General features: G+C 39.0%; 4 protein-coding genes across 6 annotated transcripts in view; 2 read left to right on the forward strand and 2 right to left on the reverse strand.

The window, feature by feature from the left end:
- Nucleotides 1-368: 368 nt before the first annotated feature.
- On the reverse strand, nucleotides 369-1739 carry LOC115830087 (leukotriene B4 receptor 1-like). Its single transcript, XM_030794127.1, has 2 exons — nucleotides 790-1739; nucleotides 369-429 (listed from the first exon to the last, which is right to left on the reverse strand). The coding sequence occupies exons 1-2, from the start codon at nucleotides 1737-1739 to the stop codon at nucleotides 369-371; spliced, it is 1011 nt and encodes a 336-aa protein (XP_030649987.1).
- A 1662-nt stretch (nucleotides 1740-3401) lies between these two features.
- amfrb (autocrine motility factor receptor b) lies at nucleotides 3402-12934 on the forward strand. The gene is made up of 13 exons (XM_030794128.1): nucleotides 3402-3656; nucleotides 3784-3876; nucleotides 4366-4530; nucleotides 5977-6120; nucleotides 6229-6269; nucleotides 6739-6871; nucleotides 7126-7259; nucleotides 7649-7759; nucleotides 7938-8122; nucleotides 8319-8422; nucleotides 8724-8858; nucleotides 11494-11684; nucleotides 12766-12934. Exons 1-13 carry the CDS (start codon nucleotides 3402-3404, stop codon nucleotides 12932-12934), a joined length of 1860 nt encoding a protein of 619 aa, XP_030649988.1.
- A 942-nt stretch (nucleotides 12935-13876) lies between these two features.
- Nucleotides 13877-21197, forward strand: dpep2 (dipeptidase 2). Its single transcript, XM_030766213.1, has 11 exons — nucleotides 13877-13947; nucleotides 14391-14536; nucleotides 15244-15370; nucleotides 15659-15788; nucleotides 17874-18015; nucleotides 18414-18483; nucleotides 19256-19432; nucleotides 19545-19629; nucleotides 19731-19806; nucleotides 20097-20232; nucleotides 20876-21197. Exons 2-11 carry the CDS (start codon nucleotides 14400-14402, stop codon nucleotides 21074-21076), a joined length of 1281 nt encoding a protein of 426 aa, XP_030622073.1. The 5' UTR covers nucleotides 13877-13947; nucleotides 14391-14399; the 3' UTR covers nucleotides 21077-21197.
- Nucleotides 21198-22591: 1394 nt separating this feature from the next.
- slc12a4 (solute carrier family 12 member 4) overlaps nucleotides 22592-27108 on the reverse strand; it is a 29234-nt gene continuing 24717 nt past the window's right edge. For 2 of the 3 annotated variants that reach the window (XM_030794151.1, XM_030794150.1), the window contains exons 21-24: nucleotides 26842-26949; nucleotides 25923-26110; nucleotides 25391-25524; nucleotides 22592-23876 (exon numbers count right to left, since the gene is read on the reverse strand). In XM_030794151.1, coding sequence (XP_030650011.1) covers nucleotides 23785-23876; nucleotides 25391-25524; nucleotides 25923-26110; nucleotides 26842-26949 — 522 coding nt within the window. In that variant the 3' untranslated portion in view covers nucleotides 22592-23784. Of the gene's footprint in view, nucleotides 23877-25390; nucleotides 25525-25655; nucleotides 25671-25922; nucleotides 26111-26841; nucleotides 26950-27108 lie in introns of all 3 variants that reach the window. The other variant, XM_030794149.1, reaches the window with a different exon arrangement.

Raw genomic sequence — 27108 nt, forward strand, 5'->3', positions numbered from 1 at the left:
AGAAAGAAAGAAAGCTGAAGGATTGTGATTCAGCATCTGATCCCTCGTGTCATGGCGGGTTTTTGAGAAAGAGATGCAGGGTTTAGTCATGGCTTTAGGAGTCATAGGAAAGTGCAGGAGGGTAGATGATAAAGTTGTAATATAGCTTGTCTGTCAAATTTTCATCAGCTTTATAAACCACACTCGCTGAAAACAGCTATGTGTTTTCCAGGAATTGGAGCATGTTACAGAAATAGAATTATGACTGGAAGATTGAGTTAGTATAGAATTGGTCATAGCACACTGACACATCTAAATTTATTCAAAGTATTTTATTTAAGTTCACTGATCCCATTTTGAACTCACTAACCCTAACCCTAACCCTCACCCTAACCATGACACCAACCCTGACCCTGACCCTGACCCTGACCGTGACCCAAAACTGAAACACTGAAAAGAAAATGGAAATGAAATAGGGGTGAGGGTCAAAAGTGGGAACAAAGAGACACTGTGGATTCATTTCTCCAAGTCAGTTTTCAGAACTCATTAAAACACCCATTAACCGTTTTAACAAAAAGAACAGAAGAACAAACTATCTATACATCTTTACCCGTGTCCCCGAGTTTCCAAGGTGTATCACCAAAGAATTGGTTTGTGTGTGATTGTTCACACCTCTGTTCTTTATTATTGTATACTGCTAGTGCGTGCAGGGTTATAGCCAAGTCCATATTAGGAAACGGTTCTTGTTTTTTTTTTGTTTTTTTTTTTCAGACTGCTGTTTGTTTAGGGCTGTCAACACAAACATCACACGCTCTTGTTTTGACTGCGTATGATGTCAAATCCTGGAACATCTTAACCAGGGATGACTTCCTTAGACTGCCTTCGAAGTTTCTAGCAGTGAATACATACAAAATGGGGTTCACTGAGCTGCTGATGAAAACCAGGGCTCCAGAGATGAACGTTGCTTGTTGTGTGGCATCGGACAGCTCCTCAGAATCTGTGAGGATATTAACCATTTGAATAATGTTGATGATATGGTGAGGGAGCCAACACAGGACGAACGCGACCACCACGCTTCCAATGAGAATGGCTGATTTTTGCTTGATCCCTGAATGGAGATGCCGCAGCTGCGATGCCACACAGCAGTAACACACAGTAATTGTGAAAAATGGGACTATGAAGCCCAGCACTGTCTCCAGACATGAGCAGAGCACCTCCAGGACCACAGAGTCATGCTCATAGAAAACACAGCGATGATGCCCATCCTCTTCCTCGTCCACGTATGATGTCAGAATTGCTGGAATGCCCAAGGCAAACGCCAAGACCCAAAAGACAACTAGACATTTACTCATAGCATCCCTGGTTTTCCACCTTAGCATCCAGAAAGGGTATTTCACGGCCAAAAAGCGTTCAGCGCTCATGGTCGTAATGAGAAAGACGCTGCTGTACATGCAAGCAACGATGATGTAAACCATGACCTTGCAGGTGACCTCACCGAAAACCCAGGAACGAGCCACTGAGTAGATCCAAACGGGCAGCGTGATTAAGACCAGAAGGTCAGCGACAGCCAGATGGAGGATCAGCACCACCGTGTGTGAGCGCTGCTTCACGTGCTGTACGATAGTCCAGATCACCAGTAGGTTTCCTGGAGCACCCACCAGAAAAGCCAGACTCAGAACCAGACAGGATACCAAGCCCTCCACCTCAATCCACTGTTCATGTGATGTGCTATTGGCACTGAAGTTAAAAGATTTTGTCATTTTTCTTGTGTCTTGTGTCTGTCAGCCCATAAGATACAGTGCATGTCTGATGTCTCAGTTCCGAGTAATTGTCCCTTGTCAGCACAACTACAGCCTTTTTTTTCACTTCTCCAATCAGAACACACATCTCAGGGCCAAAGGAGGATGCAATGACTATAACCCAGAATAAGCTATCGTGTGTATGTGTTGAATTCTGTTTTCATCTGAACACAGATCTTTATTGCAAATTTTACATTTTTGTGAATAACAGAATAGCTAATAATCATGAATAATGAATACACACAGTCTCTGTTTCAGTTTCAAGTGAAGGTATAACAATGCTATTTGAAACGTTATACTCTCCCTATCGGTGATTGTAGTTAACTACAGTTCCTGGTGGACTGGTTTTTTTTTTACCTCACCGAATTCTTTATTTTTTACACACATGCGGTTGCCGTTTTACAATTTATTTATTGTCCAGCTAATCCATGGCCCCATGTCATTTATGTGACTATCAGTCTACACACATATGGAGGACAGCGTAAATTTGCACGCTATAGACTATAGTAGATTGGCATACCTACGGCGTTATTTGGACTTTTATTTTGAAATACCCATAGTATATGTTTATTTCAATATAAAATACACAGGCTGCTTAACATAGGGTTACAGATGTGGGGTCGACAGGTAGTCCCGCACAGCGGTGGAAAGAACGGTTCTGGCAGACGGTAGCTACACCCTCAGCACTAAGCATTTGAGAAGCACGGTGGTGTCACATATTTGACTTTAGATCTGTTAAAGAAATTAAAACTGTTTCTTTTAGCATAACACATTTAGTTGAATATGAAGTTGTTAATTTAGAAATCAGTCTTACAGAGACGGCTACAAACAGCATCGATAAAGCAGAGATAATCAGTGTTCAGTCATGTCCGTGCAGTCACAATACAACCTACTTTATAGGTGTATACACATATCGAAGTATCTGTTAAAGTTTTATGCTGTATTGTAGGACCATGTATTTTCGAACGAATTAACTGAAAATATTTTTTACGAATCACTCCATTCGTGGTAACCTAACTTGCGGCGTACAGCTTCAAAAAGCCTCAAAGGTTTTAAATATTGACGTAGCCAGGTCTGAACACCCCTCTAGTGGCGTTGTGTTGTTCAGTGGTCTTTAGCGCCTGCGAGCTGTACTCCCTGCTAGTCCTAACAGAAGGAGCGGTCACGTCTCTGAGCGAATAATTTCTCTCGAAATTCTGTAGAAATTGGTTTTGTGAGTTTATCTGATAGTTTTATCTGACAGTTTTAACAGTCTTAACTGACCGTTAACAAGCCGATGTTTTAGAAAGCGACAGATATTTTATTACTGTAAGAAACATTCCCGAGAACTCTGGACTGCGCGGTTGAGGGTGAGTTCTCGGGATTTGTTATAGCTTTTTAAATACAGCATTTCAATCGAGAAAATCAATGAACAGTTTCTCATGCATGTTTTAAATTGTGATACAGTCCACAGTCTGTCCTTTACAGTAGCTAAAGTTAGTCAAGGTATGTATATTTTACCGTTGTGGATACTTTTGTAGATATTCTTTTTTATTGTGCTATAATGCAGTCTGTCTTTTACAACAGCAATCAGTAGTCAAACCGTTTATACTTATCATTGGGGATAATTTAAACTATGTCGCTATGCCGCTGATGTTCTTGGAGCGACTCCCTTGGCCAAGTCTTCCGACTTATACAGCCCTTAGTGCAGCGCTGCAAATTGGATCCCTACTCAGCGTTTACCACACTGTTAGCGAACTGCGGGATAATCGCGCCCTTACAGGTGCAACTCAGAATTCCTCCAGTGAAGTTGTTATTCAACCTCAAAATGATGTGGAAGACGATCAGTTGCTCGAGACCTTACTGTGGCAACACGTCAATGACAGCCTTTTTGTATGGGTAAGATGTTAGGGTCACAGAGGCTATGGAAGGCCTATGCATTATTACGAGATGTATTTGACTCATATTCATATATTACGTGTTTTCAGTGTTTCCAGTCGTCTTGTCTATTTTTTGGTCATTTTAGGTGCTCGTCAATACAGTCTGCTGTGCTCTCGTGCTGACTGCAAGACTCATTCAGTGCGCTGTGTTTGGTCCTCTCAGAGTCAGTGAAACACAGGTAGGCAAACGCTGAATTTCCTATCTCTGAATTTTCCTTAAAACCAATACCATCACAAACTCACTACCTGACACAGTTACGCTGATCATCAAAACAGGCTATTCGTTCAGTGCTTTGAATGGAGACACCACAATCACGTTTTTCCTTATTGGAAACAGATTGACTAATCTCCAGTGATCATTCTAAAATATATTACTTTTTTACAATATTTGTAGTGCACTTTATTACACATTTTCGTATTGAATTTATGATTGCGGGAGCATTCCCCCAAGGAGGCATGCAGTCTTTACTATGCGATTTATATTCAGGTGTTTTGAAGTACCAGTGGAATAACATTTTGCTGGAGTTCGGTAGAAGAGAAATTGTCTAGTTGTCCATTTTTAGAGGGCTGTGCTTTCACATATCTCGATCAGTGATCCTCCAGGACATTTGAATTGTTCTCTCCCTGTCTGACTGGTTATGTACCCCCCCCCACCACTCCTACCCCAGCACCTTAAGGACAAGTTCTGGAACTTTGTCTTCTACAAGTTTATCTTTGTCTTTGGCGTGTTGAACGTTCAAAATGAAGAGGAGCTGGTCATGTGGTGTGTGTGGTTCTCGACCCTGATCTTCCTACACCTCATGGTTCAGCTATGCAAGGATCGCTTTGAATATGTAAGTCAGTAATGAATTCAAACTCACTCTGGTTTCCCTTCACCAAACATCTTCCTCTTGGCCTTCCCTTTGGCCTGACCTACTAATCTGGAATGACTAGACCAGTTTTAGCGCAACAATACTTGTAGACACTGCCTTTTAAGTAATTTATGGGCAACTTAATTTTTCTTTTCAATGAATTGACCACAATAACTGCTATCTTTTTTAGCTTATTCATATCTGCTGGATATACCCAAGGTGGAGGGTTGTTCTGAAATATGATAGATACTGTCTAGCTCTGTCTTTGGCTCCCAAATGATAGTTGATATGAATTGAGCGAATCAATGAATGCATGGAAGAACAACTACCTCAGCCATTTGGTTGTCTCTTTTTGGAATCAGTAGGTTTCAGAGCACAAGATAACTGTCATGAATTGCCTTTTGAATAATAAATTATTTAGTTATCATATTTCATACACATTTTACATTTTATTCATTGTTTTATCAGTAATATATTTTCCTAGATGCTTTGTTATGTGGTAGTGATGTTATGCATATATAACAGTATATACAAGAGATTCCCTGAGAGAAAAGAAAGAAAACTGAGGAAATTTGTCTTTCTCTGTGTCAGATAGCTGTTTTACACCTGCTTTTGCAGACCAATAGATCAAATCCCCCATGTATTGAGTATAAACACACTCTCTCTCCCAGAGTCGCTCTGTTTTGAAGTCATGCCTCGCTGTAATGTGTCACATCACGGGACTGGATCACTTTCAGCTTCATGGTTATTAATAGTAGGAGTTCCAAGCATGTGGGGCCTCTAGTTTTGCTAATGTTAGTGTTGTTCATCAGAGACTGAGAAATGGGTCAGGGTCAGCATGTGTTTACTTACAAACACAACATTACAGAAAAACTTAATAATAATAATAATAATAATAATAATAATAATAATAACAATAGTAATAGTAATAACAATAATAATAACAACAACAACAGCAACAATAATAATAATAATAATAATAATGATAATAATCATAAAAAGTGGCTTTTCCATGGATGTCATGTCAGATGCATGTGGGTTAGGAGTAATATAGTTTAATATGGTCATATAATGAATTTCAGTTTTCATAGAAGAGTAAGAAAGATTTTATATGTTTGTAAAAAGTCTTGAAGAGGAGGGGCCAACGTAACGTTTATTAAGTATGGTTGATCAAACAGTGACGTCTTCTGTACAGATTAAGACTGATCTAATTATTTACCAACAGTAAAGCCATACCCTGTTGACCAACTCTGCTCATCTGCAAATGTCAAATTTGCATTGTGTAATATTTAATGTCCAGCCCTCTCTTGCATAGAGATATTCAAATGTGAACACTTTTTGTGTGTGCCCGTGTTTCTCTTTTGTGTAATACAAATTCTCTGTGTGTGTGTGTGTGTGTGTGTGTGTGTGTGTGTGTGCTCCCCACAGCTCTCTTTCTCGCCTGCGACTGCACTGAGCAGTCACGTTCGAGTGTTGACGCTGCTGGTGTGTGTGTTGCTGTCCTGCGGTGGCCTGTGTGTGTTGCTTGGATATGCACCCAGCCCACACACTCTGTCATTCATGGCTGCTGAGGTAATAGTGTTCTACTGTAATAGAGATTTTATCAATGCTACTTGGAGCTTTTGTTTTTGGGCTTTTTAGTCAATCTTTTTCCAACTTTCGCTTGTTTGTCCTCTCTAGTGCTTACTGGTCACTGTCTGCGCCGTGCATGTTATAGTTCGGTAAGTTTTTGGAAATCTTTTCCTTCCTGCAGACCCAGTTTTACTACAATATTATGTTATACTGGCCAAATAAGGATGCCCCTCTTGTGCCAGCTTGTATTGTCTCATACTGAATGAGGATTACCCAAAGCTCTATAAATGGACGCATAATAGAGGCTTTTCATTTATCTGTGTCAGCTGAAAGTCCCAGAAAGTAAGAAACTGAATAAACAAATTTGGGATATTTTCAGGGTTCGTCAAACCGTTTAAGTGGCTGTGCATTCAGTGACATTAATTACAAATCTGAAAGAAATCCCCCTTTTTTCCCCCCAAAACTAAATTTTCTGATTTCTGCCAATGTGGAAATATTTTAACGTAACAAATGATCTTCTGTGATATAGTTATGATTTGTCTAACACACCACCTATAAATATAATGATTTAAGTACACATATTGATGTGTTTTAGGGTTAATCAGTGGTCTTTTCCAGGTATGCCATTCACCTTTGGGATGTGCACCATGAGGGCAGCTGGGAAGATAAAGGAGCTTATGTTTATTACACAGACTTCACTATGGAGCTTATCATGCTCTCATTAGACTTGATGCATCATATTCACATGCTGGTGAGATGTGACTCTCCTTTGTCGTGAACATCACTGAATGACTTTCCATTCATCGTAATGAATTTATATATTTATGTGTCTCGTGTATCACGACGTGTGTTGTGACGTTGGTGAAGTGGCGGCAGCGGGGGTAGAGAGTCTGACAGTTTCTTTCATGTTCTGTTCTTTTTGGATCCCATGATTGCTCTCTCTCTCTCTCTCTCTCTTTCTCGCTCTCTCTCTCTTGCTCTCTCCCTTCCTCCCTCTCTCCTCAGCTCTTTGGGAACATCTGGCTGTCCATGGCTGGCCTCGTCGTTTTCATGCAGCTTCGTTCCCTTTACCAAGAACTGAAGCACAGACTTCGTCGCCACAAAAACTACCTGCGCATTATGAATGCCATGGAGGCTAGGTCTGCTCAGACACGGTTTTACTCTAGTGTTTTTAAAAACAAGTGTCCTGAGATGATGATATGATGGCGTTTGATGATGATTTGTCACTATTTGTAACAGCTTTAGAGTAAATCATTTTTTTTTACTGGAGCCATTTTTATTCTGTCCTCAAAACACTGTTATGTAAGCCCATAAAAGCTAGTTATAACTCTGTATACACGTAGTATATTACTGTATACACGTAGTACATTCTTCATTTATAGTAAGTAAGCATTGTCAATGTCAGCTGTGTTATTGAAGATTTCCTGGAGCTGTATAATCTTACCTGCATAAAGCTATGGAGTTATTTGTGACATGGGTTACTTTGTGTGGAGTTGTGACCTCAGCATGTCTGTCTGTTGATTGACAGGTTCACCATGGCAACTGCAGAGGAACTGGCGGCCAATGATGACGACTGTGCTATCTGCTGGGAGAGCATGCACACAGCACGCAAGCTGCCCTGTGGACACCTCTTTCACAGGTAAGCACCTCACAGACCATCAAAGCCTATTCATGCCCTGATGCACCCTGTCAAACCAGGTCTCAGTACAACTTCATACTTGTGTATGTGTGTTTACATTAGGTGTCTTTGTTGTTTGGTCTCATACCTGTGTGTGTGTGTGTGTGTGTGTGTGTGTGTGTGTGTGTGTGTTTCATAGCCCTTGCCTCCGGTCTTGGTTGGAACAGAACACATCATGTCCCACCTGTAGAATGTCTCTGAGCATTGGCTCTGGCAATAGTTATAGTGGAAACCACCCAGCATCTGATAACCTGATTAATGGTGATCAGGCCTCAGACATCCAACCCCTCATAAATCAATACAACCACTACTTCCACTTTGATGGTATGAATGAACAGTTTTTTTTATTTAATGCAAACACTGTTAAAGGAGTTTGGATATGATAATATTGTCAGTCGAGTCATAGTCACTGGAGCACAATAAATGTAACTAAGTCACTTGAAGGCTTTATAGTTGTCCATGTTCAGTAGCCATGGATCACCTTAGACTTTTAAAAACCTGCTTGTTTCCGTTCCCTCAGGCTCTCGAATCGCTAGCTGGCTACCCAGTTTCTCAGTGGAGGTCTTGCACACCACCAACGTGGTCACCATACCGCAAGCCCACATCTTTCAGCTCCATGCCATGGTGAGCTAACGTCGCTAATGTCCTTTGAACTCTCTCAGATTTTCCCATCAGCTGTCCAACATACAAAATGGCTTGGGACTGCGGGGGGTGGCATCCCCCCATAATGTTTCTATTAAGTTTATAGAGATAACAGACTCTGACACTAAACATCGCCAATATTTCACGAATAAAACCATAAAGATCAAGCTGATGAACTGAACAATTATTCTCACACACACACACACACACACATACACACACACACACACAATTGCAGCTCAGATAAGAACCAGTCACTTAGATTGTTCACTGCCCTTGTTAGGTACACCAGTTGGAGGAAATGTTTCCTCAAGTTCCTCAGCATCTGCTGATCCAGGACCTGCAGGTAACTCACTCTGTTGAGATCACCACTGACAACATCCTTGAGGGTCATATCCAGGTGCCCCTCCCTGCCCAGGTGAGAGACACACACTGAGGTATCATGACTTCTGTGGCTACCAGAGCACAGTTCACACCAGATGTTAGGTGTTTTCCAGGGTTTTTACTTCAGCACATAATGTTTGAACTGTGCCATCTTAAGTCCTTCAACATAGTTAATAAGACCAGACCTGAGTAAATAAGTATTTGAGTAACTGGGCCCTGTGACAGAACTCTAACTCGATTCTGTTACCTTATGCTCTTTTCTACTAAAGTTTCCAAAATTCTAACAGAACCAAGCATGTTGATGAAATACCAAACAGACATCAAGTGAATACCTCACATGTTCTTCATCAAACCATTGTTTACCCCGTTACAAAGGAAATAGTGTTCAGAAGGAAATGGAATACTGATAAGACTTAGGACAAACTTCAGCCATTCAAATAATTCAAACAATTAATTGAACCAGATCTGAATACAATCAATATACGGCCAACATTTTAATTTGCAGAAGTTCCACCCAGCATGCTCTGCTTTTATCCATACTTTTAATATTATATATGTCCTCTCATCCGTAGTTTTAATATTATATATGTCCTCTCATCCGTAGTTTGAATATTATATATGACCTTTCATCCGTAGTTTTAATATTATATATGTCCTCTCATCCGTAGTTTTAATATTATATATGACCTTTCATCCGTAGTTTTAATATTATATATGTCCTTTCATCCGCAGTTTTAATATTATATATGTCCTCTCTTCCGTAGTTTTAATATTATATATGTCCTCTCTTCCGTAGTTTTAATATTATAAATGTCCTCTCATCCATAGTTTTAATATTATATATGTCCTCTCATCCGTAGTTTTAATATTATATATGTCCTTTCATCCGTAGTTTTAATATTATATATGTCCTCTCATCCGTAGTTTTAATATTATATATGTCCTCTCATCCGTAGTTTTAATATTATATATGTCCTCTCATCCGTAGTTTTAATATTATATATGTCCTCTCATCCGTAGTTTTAATATTATATATGTCCTCTCATCCGTAGTTTTAATATTATATATGTCCTTTCATCCATAGTTTTAATATTATATATGTCCTTTAATCCACAGTTTTAATATTATATATGTCCTTTCATCCGTAGTTTTAATATTATATATGTCCTTTAATCCACAGTTTTAATATTATATATGTCCTTTCATCCGTAGTTTTAATATTATATATGTCCTTTAATCCACAGTTTTAATATTATATACGTCCTTTCATCCGTAGTTTTAATATTATATATGTCCTTTCATCCGTAGTTTTAATAATATATATGTCCTTTCATCCACAGTTTTAATATTATATATGTCCTTTCATCCGTAGTTTTAATATTATATATGTCCTTTAATCCACAGTTTTAATATTATATATGTCCTTTCATCCGTAGTTTTAATATTATATATGTCCTTTAATCCACAGTTTTAATATTATATATGTCCTTTCATTCGTAGTTTTAATATTATATATGTCCTTTCATCCATACTTTTAATATTATATATGTCCTTTCATCCGTAGTTTTAATAATATATATGTCCTTTCATCCGCAGCTTTAATATTATATATGTCCTTTCATCCGTAGTTTTAATATTATATATGTCCTTTCATCCGTAGTTTTAATATTATATATGTCCTTTCATCCGTAGTTTTAAATCCACAGTTTTAATATTATATATGTCCTTTCATCCGTAGTTTTAATATTATATATGTCCTTTCATCCATACTTTTAATATTATATATGTCCTTTCATCCATACTTTTAATAATATATATGTCCTTTCATCCATACTTTTAATATTATATATGTCCTTTCATCCATACTTTTGATATTATATATGTCCTTTCATCCGTAGTTTTAATATTATATATGTCCTTTCATCCATACTTTTAATATTATATATGTCCTTTAATCCACAGTTTTAATATTATATATGTCCTTTCATCCATACTTTTAATATTATATATGTCCTTTAATCCACAGTTTTAATATTATATATGTCCTTTCATCCATACTTTTAATATTATATATGTCCTTTCATCCACAGTTTTAATATTATATATGTCCTTTCATCCATACTTTTGATATTATATATGTCCTTTCATCCGTAGTTTTAATATTATGTGTCCTTTTATCCACAGTTTTAATAATATATATGTCCTTTCATCCGTAGTTTTAATATTATGTATGTCCTTTTATCCACAGTTTTAATATTATATATGTCCTTTCATCCATACTTTTAATATTATATATGTCCTTTAATCCACAGTTTTAATATTATATATGTCCTTTCATCCGTAGTTTTAATATTATATATGTCCTTTCATCCACAGTTTTAATATTATATATGTCCTTTCATCCATACTTTTGATATTATATATGTCCTTTCATCCATAGTTTTAATATTATGTGTCCTTTTATCCACAGTTTTAATAATATATATGTCCTTTTATCCACAGTTTTAATAATATATATGTCCTTTTATCCATAGTTTTAATATTATATATGTCCTTGCTCACTGTTTCTGCAGCCAGTAGAGGAGGTTTCCGTGAGGTCGGTGTTGTTTTGTGAAGATTCCATGCCAGGAGAGCCCCTTACTATTTCACTGTGGATTTTGTTCCTGCAGCTTATGGGCCACGCCCCTCAGCAGGACAGTCCAGCCCAGGCTGGGTCGTCTAGTGTAAGAGATGAAGGAGAGGAAGAGGTCAGTGAACAGGAAGTCCTGGAGCTCCAGAGGAAACACTTCTCTGATTCTACTGAACAGATACAGAGGATGGTCTCAGAGAGAAAAGAAAACTCACTCCAACAGGAACAGAGGTAAATTTATCTGCTTCAAAACCCCCAAACCTCAAGAACAAACATACACTCATTCTGAAAGAAAGTGTGCTGTAAACTTAAGTAATGGTTCAAATGAATGTAGAGGACTGTGACAAAGATCTTTGCTGAATATGAATTCCACCTATTCACTGAAGTTCAGTTACAAGTGACAGTATTTTTTATTTTCACCGTTCTGTTAGTGCAGTTTAGTGACAAAAACTAGAAAGGAAAAGACTTAGGAAAATCTCTTAAAGAAACCTTTAAGAAAACAACTTGAAATGTCTTTTGTTATTTCTTAATATCTAAGACGAGGTGCACTTGTACTAAAGTGCAAGACCTGTGTTTTGTAACAGAGTGAACTGAATATTGTTTATATTGGATATTTGCATGTTTAAATAAGAACAGCTGATTCCAGTCAGTACTTAAGTTACACTTACAGAGGCCTAAGCTGTTTCTCAATACGGAGTGTGTCAAGTCCAGACGCCCGTTCTTGGGAGTTCGGACCTGCTAAGTTCAGCTGGGGAGTCCAGACTTTGTGTGAAATGCATTCTGAGAAACTTGACTACCCAAGTCCACACAAGTCACCTCCTGATGCATCCTCGATAAAACCCACGAATCGAGGCCACATCTGGGTATTTGATCTGTACTTGGCCAGATGCCAACTTTGAACTGGACTAGTACTTAGGCCGTGACCCATGACGTGTCACGTGACCGTGAGAACGCAAGTCCAGAGAAGAACGCATATAGAGAAACGGCTGTACACTCCACTGTCTCTGTCTGTATGTGTAGGTCAAGTCAAAAGCCCGTGTGACTGCTGGACTGATGTGAGGGAAAAGAATAATGTAGTATAGAAGCACAAATCCTGTGACTTCTGTTAGCCTGATAATTTAGCACCTGCTTCATATAGCTTATCAGTGTCATTGATCGAGACAGCTAAACCATAATGGGAACAACATACCCTCACTTCAAAAGGTACAAGAGACGCAAAACATCGGGTGTACAATTTGTTTGTCACTCTGTGTATGTTTATGTTTTATATCACATGGAATTGTTTTTTTTCTATTTCGAACTTTCTCTGCAGACAACACCTTATTAAGAGCCCTACAGAAAGCGTGGATGATGATGAAGATGATGAAGACCTACCCTCTTTGGAAGGGGATGAAAGGAATTCAGACGCGGAAGAGCAGCTCCGTCACACGTTAGCAGCCGCGGCTGCGTCCCGCGTCCAGAGGGAAGAGGACCCAGCGTAGCAGACTGTGTGATCTTAACAATAGTAGCTTAGAGAGGGGGGGGGGGGGGGAGAGAGAGAGAGAGAGAGAGAGAGAAGGGGGGGCGCTGAGATAAAGAGTGAATTTCAAGTATGGAAGTTGGTAGAACATAAAGTATGCCTTACTGTAGCTGGATAAAAAATTTTTTTAAAAAAAAAATGTCTGCACTGTCCAGCATTTCACTATAGTTATTGCATTTGGGTCAGATAGAGGGAAAAGTGGTTGTTTACAGTAGTAAGAGAACACAAAACACTACAGTCTCTCTTCTTGGGATAAGCCATTGAAGAAGATGTACACAAACCTGATGGAGTAGGTCTTCCTTTGACTTGTTCTAATGGAGAACAGAACAATAGAAACCTCGCAACTTTTTTTTTTTTAAATTTCTTAATATTGTTTTTTGTTCATTCACTGAGAAATTCAAAACGTGAAATACATAATGTCATTACTGGTCATTACAGAAACTTAGTCACACTGTCTGTTAAAAAAGTTTTCAAGATGGTATTTCTTCGACTTGAGTAGAAAGCATGGCATTGCTTACGATTTGACATCATGATTTAAGCAGAAAACAGGCTGTTTTAGTGTACCAGTTTCTTTATTAATTATTATGTTGACATGTAAATGTAATTTTTGAGTAAACATTCTTGAAAATAAATTATTACTTATTTTTGCCCTTGTTTCCTTGTTAAAATAACCAACGATATCGTTTTATATTATACTCATTGTTGGATCACGCATATGATGATTAAAACCAACGCGTCGCCAAACCACTCAGTAATATTAAGTGTAATATTGGATCGTTGTTTCGTCCCTTTTCCATCGTTTACACTAGAGGGCAGCAGTTTGCACAGGAGCGCGCAAACAGAATTCTGAAGTGCGCTGTAAAGTGAGGATGAGTCCTTTTCAAATATGCCTGGGGTGCGACGCTCTTAGCTGGCCCAGTATCACAGAAAACGTACTGTTCCAGTTGTAAACAACACGACGGGAGGGTGAGAGCGGTAAGTTACACGGCAGTTCAGCAGGAGAGAGGAGACTGTATCTCATCTATATCTCATCTGTTAAATTATTTGTTTTATGTTCTGTATGACGATAGATATATATTGCAGTTAGTAGGCAATGATATAAAAAGGGAGAGACATTCGTACCAGAGACACTTTCCGAACGAATGTTGTATTTGGAGTGAGGAATAATAGAATATATGTATTTTAGTTTATCATCATTTAATACTCTTATGTAGTGCACGAACAGACGTTTCCACTCAAACCAGCCTCTTCCTGCACCGCTCTTTTTGACTCGTGGTAAACCTTTCTCGCTCGTTTCCTTTATGGCTCGAAAACACCGGTTACCGTCTGTCTTTTGAATGGAGCACAAACCTACTTGACGAACCCACAAAACATAACTATTATAGATTTATATACATGTATATATTTTTTTTGCGCAGATCCTTACAATGTTGTTCTCTCGAAGTGTCGGTGGCTGTGTTTTGCTATCGTTTCTTCTTCTCGCGTTCATTTATGGAGTTATGTCCGATTCCAGTCTGAGGAACCGAGCACTAGAGTTGATGAAAAAATATCCTCTGATTGATGGGTAAGTAGGAGGTTGTCTTGACTTCTCAATTATTATCAAACTCTAGGCAGACAAACAAGACCCTTTTTAGCTTCTTTGTGTGGGAGAACTCAAGTGGATGAGTTTACGAACAGATGTCTACTAAATTCTTACAAACTTTAAATTTAGCATTGTGCCATGAATATATTAGAAGACTTTAGAAATCAGCTCAACAGCTGGGAGAGTGTGCTGTTCAGCACTTAACACTATATTCAAAAGGTCTCAATTAGAATGTGATACAATGGAGCCAGGGGCAGGATGCCACGTTTAGATGTCATACACTGTTGTATGTAATAGTTTTGCATTGTCACCGTTATTTTGCTTACTTAGCCAGAGACGAGTAAGATTAGTGTGATTGAAGTGGGCTGCATCATATCACTTGTGTAATAACTGATTACTTTTACCTTGTGTAATCACTGACTTCACTTTTTAGTTTACACACAAAAAAACTGTCTCCCCTTTCGCAATCACACTGAGTTGCAGTGGCAGTGGAGTTTATAGTATCATTAATTAGTAGATGCAAGAAACCCGACCCGTTTGATCTGAGATGCAGTCGATTTACGCTTTATCTGCCAGATGTATTTTATCCTGCTGAGCTCACACTCACCATGTGTATTCGTTAGATGGACTAATACACATGGCTCGAAAAATGCTGAAAGACTTCTAACCTTCATTTTATGTCCTCATAGACATAATGATCTTGCTTTGCGTCTGAGGATCCTTCACAACAATCAACTCAGCAAAGTTAACCTCCACACCATTAAAGATGTGGCGACAGATATTAATCGACTCATTGCCGGTCATGTGGGAGGAGAGGTACTTAAAAAATACTGAGTGGACGATGTATCATCTATTATGCAAATCAGAGCTTGTCTTGATTACGTGTTATTTTGTGCTTTGAAAGTTGCAAAGTAGGTGAAGCAGCGAAAATGGTTAGTGGTGATTTCTGGCAGCAGATATTTAATTGTTTATGAACGTTTAAGTGAGTCAAATTTGTTTGGTCGGCGTCAGCTCTCAGATACACCTACGACCATAGCATTTACACGTCATAACATGTGGTTCCTCCTTGAGCTGAAAGTTCTTTTGTTTTGTTCTTTTCATCAGATGTTTGCGGCCTACGTGATGTGCACCGCTCAGGGGAAAGATGCGGTGAGACTGACACTAGAACAGATCGACTTGCTCAGACGCATGTGCACAGAGAGTCCGGAGATGGAGCTAATCACTACGGCCGAAGGTGTGACCCTAACCATGACCAATACACGCTCACACGTTTCCTTTTGAATGGGAGAAAAATGATTTAACTGTTTAAATTCGTGTCAGTGCATTGCATGGAGTAATTCTCACGAAGACGGGAACTTTTCGGAGCCTCGAGAATTGATCCGGCACCGCCTCTCGTGCAGTTCAGCGTCCCTGTTATGTACAACACATTTTTGTTCTTTTGTACATCTGTTTCCATTTACGTAGAAAATGGAGTGGATTAATCTAGTTCTGCCTTTTGAATTGTGTGGTCGCGAGTGCGTAATCGCATTTCCTCTGCTTTATTTAAACATCCTTTTAAATTAGAAAATCAATCAATAGGACGCAGTGACAGAGTTTTTTTTTGTGGGTTATCTGGATTGCTTAACTGCAGTTTGTCCATTGGGATTTCATAGGAGAATTTCTTAATGACCTCATGGGAACGCATTATCTATTCTCAGGAAGGTCATTTTCGCAGACATGCCACCCTCTAGTCAAATTATTCTCTCTCTCCCTCTCTGAAAAAAAGTCCTTATCGTCTGTCAGTGGGTGGGTAGTGTGCCTCACTGTGAAAGCAATCGGACTTCTTTCGTCAAATGGCTACGTGAAACGTGACCAGCAGGCCGATGCTGATGCTGATACTGATTAGACGAGCTAATTAGTCCATTTGGGATGAATTATTTGGTCTTGAACGAATTTTAATGTAGTCAAATTGCAGTTATTCCCTTTGCTGAAAGGACCAGCTAATACATTTTGTGTGTTTGTGTTACTCTTACGCATCTGTTCACATTTTAAGTTTGGAAAACTGGAATTCCGCTTGATTACTGAAAATTGGGCTGGTTATTAAAGCAACAGAAATCCAATCCAAGTGCTGAATCCTCTATAATACCATTAAGGAGTTCAGCGCTCATTTGTCAGATTATAATCTGAAAGAATTTATTTTCTCATTCGACTACACTCTAGTGAGTTAGCAAGTAACTGTCATTAATGGTTTTCTGAAACCGCAATTAGGTCAGGTCTGTGGACCATGGCCTATGACCTCATACCTTCATACCGTGCATGAAGGGATAAGAAACTTCACCTAAGAGGGTCTACTTGGAAATGTTTAACATTTCATCTTAGGTTTATACAACTAGAGAACTGGGTCAGTCATTAAGATAAAAGAGATCTGGAACATTGAGAGGAGAACTGTGAATGATTTTAGCTTCTTCTTATTCGTTTCGTAATCTAGTCATTGTGAAACGCTGGGGGTTAACAGTCAATAATGAAAAGAGTCAGTGACACAGTGAAAGTTACAGTTTAGTTACAATTGTGAACTTTACCGTCATTCCTTCCTTCTTCTGAAGAAGTCTAAATACATGAAAGCAATCTAGACCACCTGTCCTGATCGTTTGTTTCATTAAATGAACGGCATTTTTTTTTTTTTGACTGTGGTCAAACTACGTCAGCCTCTGTCTCAAAAGCCCTTAAAACTTCAAGCCTTATTGAACTCCATCAGGACTTGTTTACACGTAAACTGATGTTTAGTAAGATGCGCAAATATTGGCAAGCATTCACTTAAAGTTTGTGTCTGTGCTGCTTAAGAGTAATTGAAATGAAGCATGTCAGGGTATTTTTCCCGTCAGGATATTAAATGTCTGTTATTTTTAGCCATATCAGCTGGTTCAGAGAAGAACACTGCGTTGAATGAGGGCATACTATGCTTAATAGATGCAGTTCATCAATATGAATATGCAATGGCCGTAACAGAAACGATGATAAAAATAAATGATGAAAATACATTAGCCCTTAGCCGAAGGTTACAGCAATTGCGAGTTGAGTGGTTGTCAATAGCCATTCACTATTTCCTTTGTGTGTGTGTGTGTGTGTGTGTGTGTGTATCTATGTGTGTGTGTGTGTGCGTGTGTGTGTTTGTATGTGTGTGTGTGTGTGTGTGTGTATGTGTATGTGTTTGTGTGTATGTGTATGTGTGTGCATGTGTATGTGTGTGTGTGTGTGCGTGCGTGTGTGTGTGTGTGTACGTGTGTGTGGGTGTGTATGTGTGTGTGTGGGTGTGTGGGTGTGGGTGTGTTTTTATATATAGGTTTGAACAACACTAAGCGAATTGGATGCCTGCTCAGTGTGGAGGGAGGTCATTCCATTGACAGCAGTCTGCCCACTCTCCGAATGCTTTACCAGCTGGGAGTCCGCTCCATGGCCCTCACACACTCCTGCAACACACCCTGGTGAAGGCTCACATACATACACATACACACACACACACACACACACACACACACACACACACACACACACACACAGGAAAAAACCCAGATAAGCACATGCATCGGAGCACTCTCACATTCTTATCTGCATCTATGAGAGAAAAAAGTAGGGTAGAATGACTCTTTTCCCGTGGCTAATTAGAGTAAACAGCATACAGAATTACACTGGGTAGGGAGACAAGCATAAATATACACAGAAACTGTTTCATAAACACATGTTATTGTATATAAGGAATAGTATACCATTTTTATATACAGCACAAACACCTGTTATCCTTTACAAACATAACAGTGTGAACACACAGAGTGATAAAATGTCCTGTCTAATTTTACCTTGATCATTTCTTATATAATATCAGGGCAGAGTCTTCCTCTAAATATTATCTTGACTACAGGAGAGAGAACAACAGCCTCACAGAATTTGGAAAGGTAAAGTAGAATTAAAGTTCATGACCGTAGGTGTACCAGTGCTGGAGTAAAAAAGAGAAATGACGCAGATTATTTTCACTAAACAACAGCACGTGAAAATAGAGTGATCAAGCACATTTAATTGCTTTTCAAAAACGCTGATGTTGAACACAATTGTAATTACCTTGCATTGTGCTAAACAATTAGAGGCGCCAGATCTGCGTGGGTATGGACCTGCTGCTTCACCAGTGGTGTACCAGTTATGCTAGAGTACTAGCACCACTGAACGTTTAGAACAGCTTGTATATATTTACAACATATGCAAAAAAATCTGAAAAGCAAACATTTCTCAATATTTGTTCATTTCATAAGTCCATTTGTGCTGATTTCTGATCATTTTGATAGAGCTAAAGTGAATGAACTCTAAAAAAAAAATCTTGGCGTGGGAGTTATGTCCTTATATGAGTTGAGATGCTGCTCTTAGAGGGCAGCTGAGTTCGAATCCGTAATACCATATATGGATGTACATGATTCCAGACAATACTTCTTTCAAAAATACAGGCCCCTCCCCTTTTTTTAAAGGAACATTTGTGATGGATAGAATGCTGAGGCACCATGGTATTGCATGATGTTTAGAGACTGCTTTGACCTACGGACTCCTAAGTCATACCAGAGAGACGGAATGAAACTTTTACTTTGGACTTTTGGAATATTTATTGTTGGCAGAATACGTTACATGGTGTGTGTGTGTGTGTGTGTGTGTGTATGTGTGTGTTTTGGTCTGTTCTTCAAGGCTGTTGTAAGTGAAATGAACAGACTGGGGATGATCATTGACCTGTCCCACAGTTCATGGGCAACAGCAAAAGCTACCATGGATCATTCTAGAGCTCCAGTCATCTTCAGCCACTCCTCTGCTTATAAAATCTGCAACCATACCCGCAATGTGCCCGATGATCTGCTCCTTCAGTTGGTGAGATAGCCTCACTGTTGCAAAAACAATCATAGCTTCTTTAAGCTGCACATTACTTTAGTTTAATCCTACTAAGAAATAAATTGTTTGTTTGTTTGTTTGTTTGTCCTAGAAAAAGAATAAAGGACTCATTATGGTGAATTTTCACGATAAATTCATAGTTTGTCACGGTCAAGCAAGCGTGTCCACTGTCGCTGGTGAGCTGTCCCTCTTGTTAAATAAAGATATCGTTTAAATGCCCATATCTGCTAGAAGCTGTCAAATCTACGAAACTCATGACTCCCCTTGTGGCTCTCAGATCATTTTGATCACTTCCGGCATGTGGTTGGAGCCGAGATGATCGGGATCGGAGGAGATTTTGATGGGGCTGTCGGGTAGGAGCTCAGCACTATGGAATGTGTTTTTCATTACTGCATAAGTTCGCTGGCAGTTAATACATGTATTGTATGCATGTATTCATTTCTTGTTGGCAGAGTATTTTACATGGTGTGTGTTCGTGTGTGTTCGTGTGTGTGTGCGCATGCGGTGGCTGTGTCTGTGTGTGTGTGCATGTGCATGTGCATGCGTTTATGTGTGTGCATATGTATGTGTGTGTGTGTGTGTGTGCATGTGCATGCGTTTTTGTGTGTGTGTGTGCGTATGTGTGCGTGCATGGCATGTGTAGGTTTCCGCAGGGTCTGGAGGATGTTTCCCATTATCCAGCTTTGATCCAGGAGCTCCTGAGGAGAGGGTGGACTGAGGAGGAGCTGGCAGCAGTCTTAAGACTCAATTTCATCCGTGTGTTTAAGGAGGTGGAGAAGGTGAGTGAATGAGTGAGGGAATGGCAGGTTGTATCAGTGACTGCATAAGTATAGGTAAGTAAATATGGAAGTAAATATGTTATTTGAATGTTATCGTATCGTTTGAGTTTTTGTATTTGTATGTGTTAATTGAAGTAGTGAATGCGTTTTGAGAGGAAGACTGTATGAGTGACTGTAAATTCAGTGACTGATTGTATAGAACAGTAAGTATATGTGCAAGTTGAGTATTTTGCCATAGCGTGAGTTTGGAGGGGGAGTGAAGGATTGTGTGAGTGACTGTGTGCGTGAGTGAGTGTCTGGTGAAACGTAATGATGAAAAAAAACCCTCTTTGTCACTCATACTTGCTTCTCTGTGTGAATAGATGTGAGGTAAGAGAAACAGAAGAGTGCTTTGACATTTCAAAAGCCCAGTTTTGTTTGGGAGAAATTTTGTTTGGAAGTCATAAAGAGTAGTTTATATAAGTAAATATGTGTAAGTAAATAAGTATCTAGTTCTGGGCACATTGCCAATGCTAAGAGAACACAGTGTTAGTTTGAGATGGCATTCATTGGCAACAGCCCTACTTCTGGTTTGCTTTTCCTGGTGAACACAATCCTAATACATTTGCATTCACCGTGATGAGTGTAAATACATTTCCCACAGGTACGAGATAGTCTGAGGGACACGCCTCCTAGCGAAGTGGAAATACCATTTGCTGAAGCAAACAACTCCTGTCGATTGATTCTGAGACCTCCGGGCATTGCGACAGTGGGTGGGGTCCATGCTAGAAACTGTCAGCGTGGCCTTGTGACTGTGAATGCCCTTATCTGGACCATTCTTCTAGTTTGCGGCTCTCTCAGCTGATCCACTCATCCAAAGAAAGGCATTATACACGGCCTATTCTAAGTCCGGCTCTACCGGCACCACCATGGATCACACACCAGTCTGGGTACAAATCTGTGGTATCCATGACGTTGCTAAAGCCATTGTGGCCAAATACTGACGATATGGCAATAGTTTCCCTCTTCCCTTAACTGTGGTGCAGCATTTTCTCTGATTTATTATTATTATTATTATTATTATTATTATTATTATTATTATTACGTTTTGATTCAATTAAAGGATCTAAAGAGGGCTGGTATAACCTTCAGCAGTTACACAGCGATCATCGGTGATTTCTAAAGCACTTTATCATTCTTGTTTTTTCCTTTGAGCTTCCTGCCTCTTACGTATCAGGCTCTGTTGACATCAGCGATGGAAACATAAAAAAAAGTGTTGTACAGAACAGAGTTTATCTTTTTAATTTAATATGTCATGAAAAATAAAAGGAAAGAAAGCTGTTTCTATAGGCCTGCAATGTTTGTGCAGTGATGTTGAATGAGTGCAATGTTTATTTTTGCTTTTCTTTTCTCTAGAACAGGACACACAAATGTATTATCAGAGCATACTGTGACATTTATCTTGGCTTTATGCAATATTTAACACTTCAACACTTTACATGAATCGAGACTTTGAATTACATATCTTAAACAAACATTGTGTGGCTGTCCCGTGTGTCTGTCTAAATGCATGGTGTGTGTTTACTCATCACAGGAATGTGCTTAATGCAGTCAGACTTTTAAAGTTGAATTATGACGCTTCAACAGAGTGACTTGAATAGACAGGGGGAAAAACAAGAGTGTATTGATGCAGATTTCCAGGCCCTATACATGTATTTGAGTCTTTCCTCAAAATATTTCACCACAGCACCAAGACTGAAAGTAAACAAAGTACAATTTGCATGTGGGCCTCTACACTAATGGGGGTTAGTGCATATCTTCCGCTTGCGTTCTCATCTGCTGACATTTAAGTAGCAGACTAAGCTTGAACTGGTTATCATGTTTTGTGATCGTTTAGTTGGAGCCACAAATATTTTGACAAATAATATCAGCCAGGAAATGATGTCAAGATGTGAGCTGGTGCAGCACATTCTAATGCTTCCCCTTATGCTTTTATAAAATTATAAATAGATACATTTCTATTATTATTATAAATATTATAAATATATGTAATGTAAAACAAAACAGAATCTTTAGAAGCTAAGCCACCATTTCTAAGGGTGTAACAATGATGTCTCCAGTCAGTATGAGTAAGTTCAGTAATACATTTGTTATGTAGTGTCAACATTAATTATAAAATTTCTTATGAAAGCAAAATTACACAGAAAGGTGCTTTTCCCATTTGTCTGTAGAACCCCTTTCTTTCTTTTATTTTTAAATCTTGGAGTTCTTTGTGTGGCTGGTTTCCACCGGGGCTAGTGTTTTTAGTGATATAAAGGAGAGATACCCAAGCCTTCGGTAGTACTAGGGACTAAAACAACGAGAGAAAACCAAGGATCTGTTCTTCATCACATCAATGCTTTAATTCTCGTCCTAATGAGATGTTAGATACAACTCTCTTGTCCTGTGACTTTACTGTACACTTTAAAAAAAAAAAAACATGCCGTGTGCAGTATTTCCTTAAAAGACAGTTTCTCTGCTCGTCATTCTGACAACTGTGAATGAATTTGCCTTTACATTTGTAAGCAATTGCGCATTTGTAGATTTAAAAAGTACTCTCTCATTCAGAAATACAATATAAAACTCAGTTTAAAAAAGAAAAGAAAAGAAAAGAAAAGAAGACCTCATAAATTACAAAAGTCCTGTAAGTCTAAACATCTTTTCAGTTCCACCTGTACATTTTCCATTGGTGCAGCCAGCAAAGGGGCCCTGCTCGTCCCTTCATTATTATAAATCATCTGATACATTTCTCACTCAGTGGGTGAGTATGAGCCAATAAATAAAACGAAAATAAATATGAACTTAAAATTCACCCATGGTATTTTTTTTTTTTTTTTGGGGCGTGTAAAAATCATTTGGCACTTGGTGTTCTGAAAGGCATCCATGGACACAGTAGTTCACACGTCATATCTATGTGCACTCAGAATTGGACTGACTAGATGAAGAAACATATTTTCCATGGATTTGTTTACTGGAGCTGCAAGACACCTATCAGTCCGAAAACCATGCAAAGCTCATATTTACAAAGGTGCGCTCTATTTTTGAATTGATTTGTTATGCAGATTCAGATTAAAGACATGTGCTCTGATGAATGGAGGGATCTCTTTTTGTAATCTCTCTCCTGACGTGAATCCCCCAGTAAAGTGATGCGTCTGAGAAAGCAAAATCAGAATTAAAGAGGCATCTGAGACTTCAGTTGTTCCTATAAACCATTTCCAATGAGATTCCGAAGATATCCGAATTAATTTTCCATTTTGGACAATTCATTACTTTCACTGCTTCCAACATGGAATGTCGACGGACTGGCTTCTATTTGGACGTATTTCACAAAACTGAGGAAAAAATGACATTTTCTGGCTATGCAATATTCAAAAACCTTAATAAAAATATCAATTGCTCCAGATATATAATATCAAATTTTAAGTCTAGATAGAATCTAGATTAAATATTCTTTAAACACGTCGGCTTTTTGACCAGGTCTGGGGGCGGGGGCCTGTCTTTTTTTTGGCGAGCTGTGCCGTGACATTTGATTGGTCAAGAGTAGATGGTGATGACTTCTCGGCCTCCTCCCCTGACTAGAAGCACTCTCTCCAGACCCTCAGTCAAAACCTCCAGAAATTCCATATCTGTCAGACTGGGAGTTAAGGAAGCAGTATGGTCAATTCCAACACAGTCACTCTGTACTGGTCACTTGGCACCATCACACTCTGGCTGTCCCCAACTTGTCCCTAAACTAAAGACAACACAAACTCCATTGTCCTTCCTGTATGTGTACTAAACACTTTTATGGAGGTGGATTTAGCATGTTTTTTTTTTATAGCTTTTTGAAAAGACCTTGCTTTAAAGATTTGTGGATTCACAAACTTGTGACTCCCTGTAAGCTTGCCAGGAAGCCGTGTGTAACATCTTATATAATTGAGAGTGCAGATCAACATGGCCAATTGCTCTCCCATTGTTAATTATCAACACTTCATTATGCTTTTCACAGCAGGCATGTTCAAGCCATTTAAAACAAAAAAATTAGAACTCTAGGTTTATCTATGAAATTCTGGGTGAAATTGGCACTTGTGTTTTGAAAAGCTGTCAAAGCGCTGACCATCATTCAGTCACATACTAACAAGATCTGAATTCCACATAACAATATGTTTTTCAGGTGTCCAGTTTCACTTGCTTCTTTGACCCCTCCAAAGACCAGTGCTAAAATTAGAATCACAACTCTTTGCTATCTTATCCATATGAAAACAGACACACATGCACAGACACACACAGACACACACAGACACACCTGCTTAATAAGGCACAGCTGTGTCGTCAGTTCAAAAGTCTCTTGAGATGCCTTGATATTGGGGATAAGATGGGGGGGGGGGGGGGTGGAAAATGTTGTAATTTCTGAAAGGTCTGGCAGATATGGGTGAAAAAGCCCTCAAATTAAAAGTGATAGTAGGTACGACAACCATCACAATCTAACCACATCACTTCATACCTAACAAAACCAACAAAACATGTGTCACTGTCAAGAAACTTTTGCCGCTAACCGAACATGTTCTGACAGTGAACAAATATTTTAAAGACAGAGATACCATGGCTGAACTTCAGAACTTTGTTTTCCTGTTTGTTCCCGTTCCAAAACTACCTGTTCAACTAACGATTAGCTTCTCACAAAATTTCTTATCTTAATCAATTATGTTTGAGTAAGGCTGTAACAGAGCAACATATTCACAGTAGATTGTGGAAGAGGACTAAACATTTCTGGACTACGCAACTAGAATAGCACGTCATCACTCGCACAAAAGATGCACTGTGTCATTTCACACACATACACACAAACACACACACACAAACACACACACACACACACACACACACACACACTCACACATACATGTGTGTGTGTGTGTGTGTGTGAGCATGTGTATGTATGTATCAGTCAGGAAATGGAAGACCTCACACTATTTTATACTCTTATTTACATAGTATGTAAACAAATATTCCAAAGTTTCCTGCTGTATAACATTCGCTCAAATAGAAACATGACGTCAGCTCGCCTCCAGAAAGTACTTGTGATATTTGTTAAGCTAATAAAACTCGCTCTTGAAGCTAATTCAGTGAGTGTGTTTGCAGCTTATGATGGGAAGGATACAGTTCTCGTCACCCTCAGAGTTCCGAGGAGGTCCAGGCATGTTCAGAAGCACCAGCCGTGCATCATGGGATCTGTTTACAATGACTTCATTCAGTTTAACGGCAGTGTGCATACGTCGCACATTAGACTGATCCCTGTGAGAAACACACACAATACACACACACACATATACACGCATGCATTCAGAAATACACACACTAGAAGTAATCATGATAGACTGAAAAGGTAAAGGACATTAACATGACTGAGCAAACAGCCCACTTACACTATAATCCATTCCCTGCCAGCAAACAGACAGCAGAGGGAGAAAAGGTGAAATGTTTAAGTGGGTGAGCTGATAGAAATATGACTCTGAGGACTGTGCTCATGCAAAAGAACTTAACATAACCGTCCAGAATGTACAACTGCATGACCAAAAACAGTCTTTTTTGGTTCTTGGCTGTTCATGTTGTTTCTGCTTACAGAAGGACCAAGCTGATTGTTGAACCTGAATACGTCTCATGGGTATCAAGGTGAAACGTCTGGTACTCACGGTTTGATGCTCATGAGTTCTCGGAAATTCTCTGGAGCGTTGTTCCTGTTCCGTCGTTCTGCGTCACACTTTTCCTTGGTCCATGTCATCTGGATCTTTTCTGGCAAAGACTCTATTATCTCCTCTTCCTCATCTGAGTATAAACTTCCCATTCGCACCAGTGAATGCCTGTCTTTCACCAGCTGAGCCTATAATCATGACACCAAGCCCACTTAACATTTCATTGTACAAAGTTTACCCTCAAATGTTTCCAAAACTACTGCCAGTATACCAGTCTGCTACATTAGTTTGTACATCCTCCATTTAAACAGTAATGGACAAGACACATCACCAGAATAAGAATAATAATCAGGATTCAATCGTATAAGACATACTTTATGAATCATATTTTGTGCTGTGATATTGGGCAGAGTGAAAGGAACTGCTAATTGTGAATAGGGAAACAGGGGCATGCTGTGTTGTCTTGTGCTGTGCTGTGCTGTGCAATGGTTGTTGTTAGTTTGGATTCTATTATTTGCACATAATGGGTTAGACCTGAGATCTAGAAAGACCTGATATTTAGAGGAGACTGTTAACACACTGAACATGTCAATCAGCATTTCCACAGTGAATAATCCCTTTTCTAAATTAATTTGTCAGTGGTATATTCTGTGCAACTCTTCGGTTTGGTGAAAAACCGGGACGCTTAAGTAGAAAATCTGTATGTTATCTCTGATCTCATTTCATTAAAGTTATGTTCTAAATGACTGTCCCAGGACCTGTGGTATGCATGTGTGTATGTTAAATGCATACCTTCGACCTTGGACAGGGTCATCGTTTGTGCATCAGCGGCGTGTGTGTATGTGTTCATGTCTTTGTTGGTTGTGTTAATGTGCAAGTGAATGTGTATAAATAAAACTCTTGTCAAGTTTGTCTGTACCTCTCTGTCTCTCTCGGCGCTGGACAACCTCATCTGTCGTAGCATCTGTGACCTCTGTTCCATCATCAGTGTCCTCTCGTACGTGTAGGCTGATATATCGCTATCGTGCTGCAAACACAAAAGCATTGTACTCTTAGCTTTTAACAGCAGCTTAAAGTAGGTCCATGTACGTGTGTGTGTTTTTTTTTTATGGTCGTTTTAAAATAACCATCCTAAGAGCTGAAGTAATGTTCAGATGTTAGATCTCAGTATTGTTCAAAAGCAAAA

Source organism: Chanos chanos, chromosome 2, assembly GCF_902362185.1.
Source record: "Chanos chanos chromosome 2, fChaCha1.1, whole genome shotgun sequence".
Taxonomy (NCBI): Eukaryota; Metazoa; Chordata; class Actinopteri; order Gonorynchiformes; family Chanidae; genus Chanos; species Chanos chanos.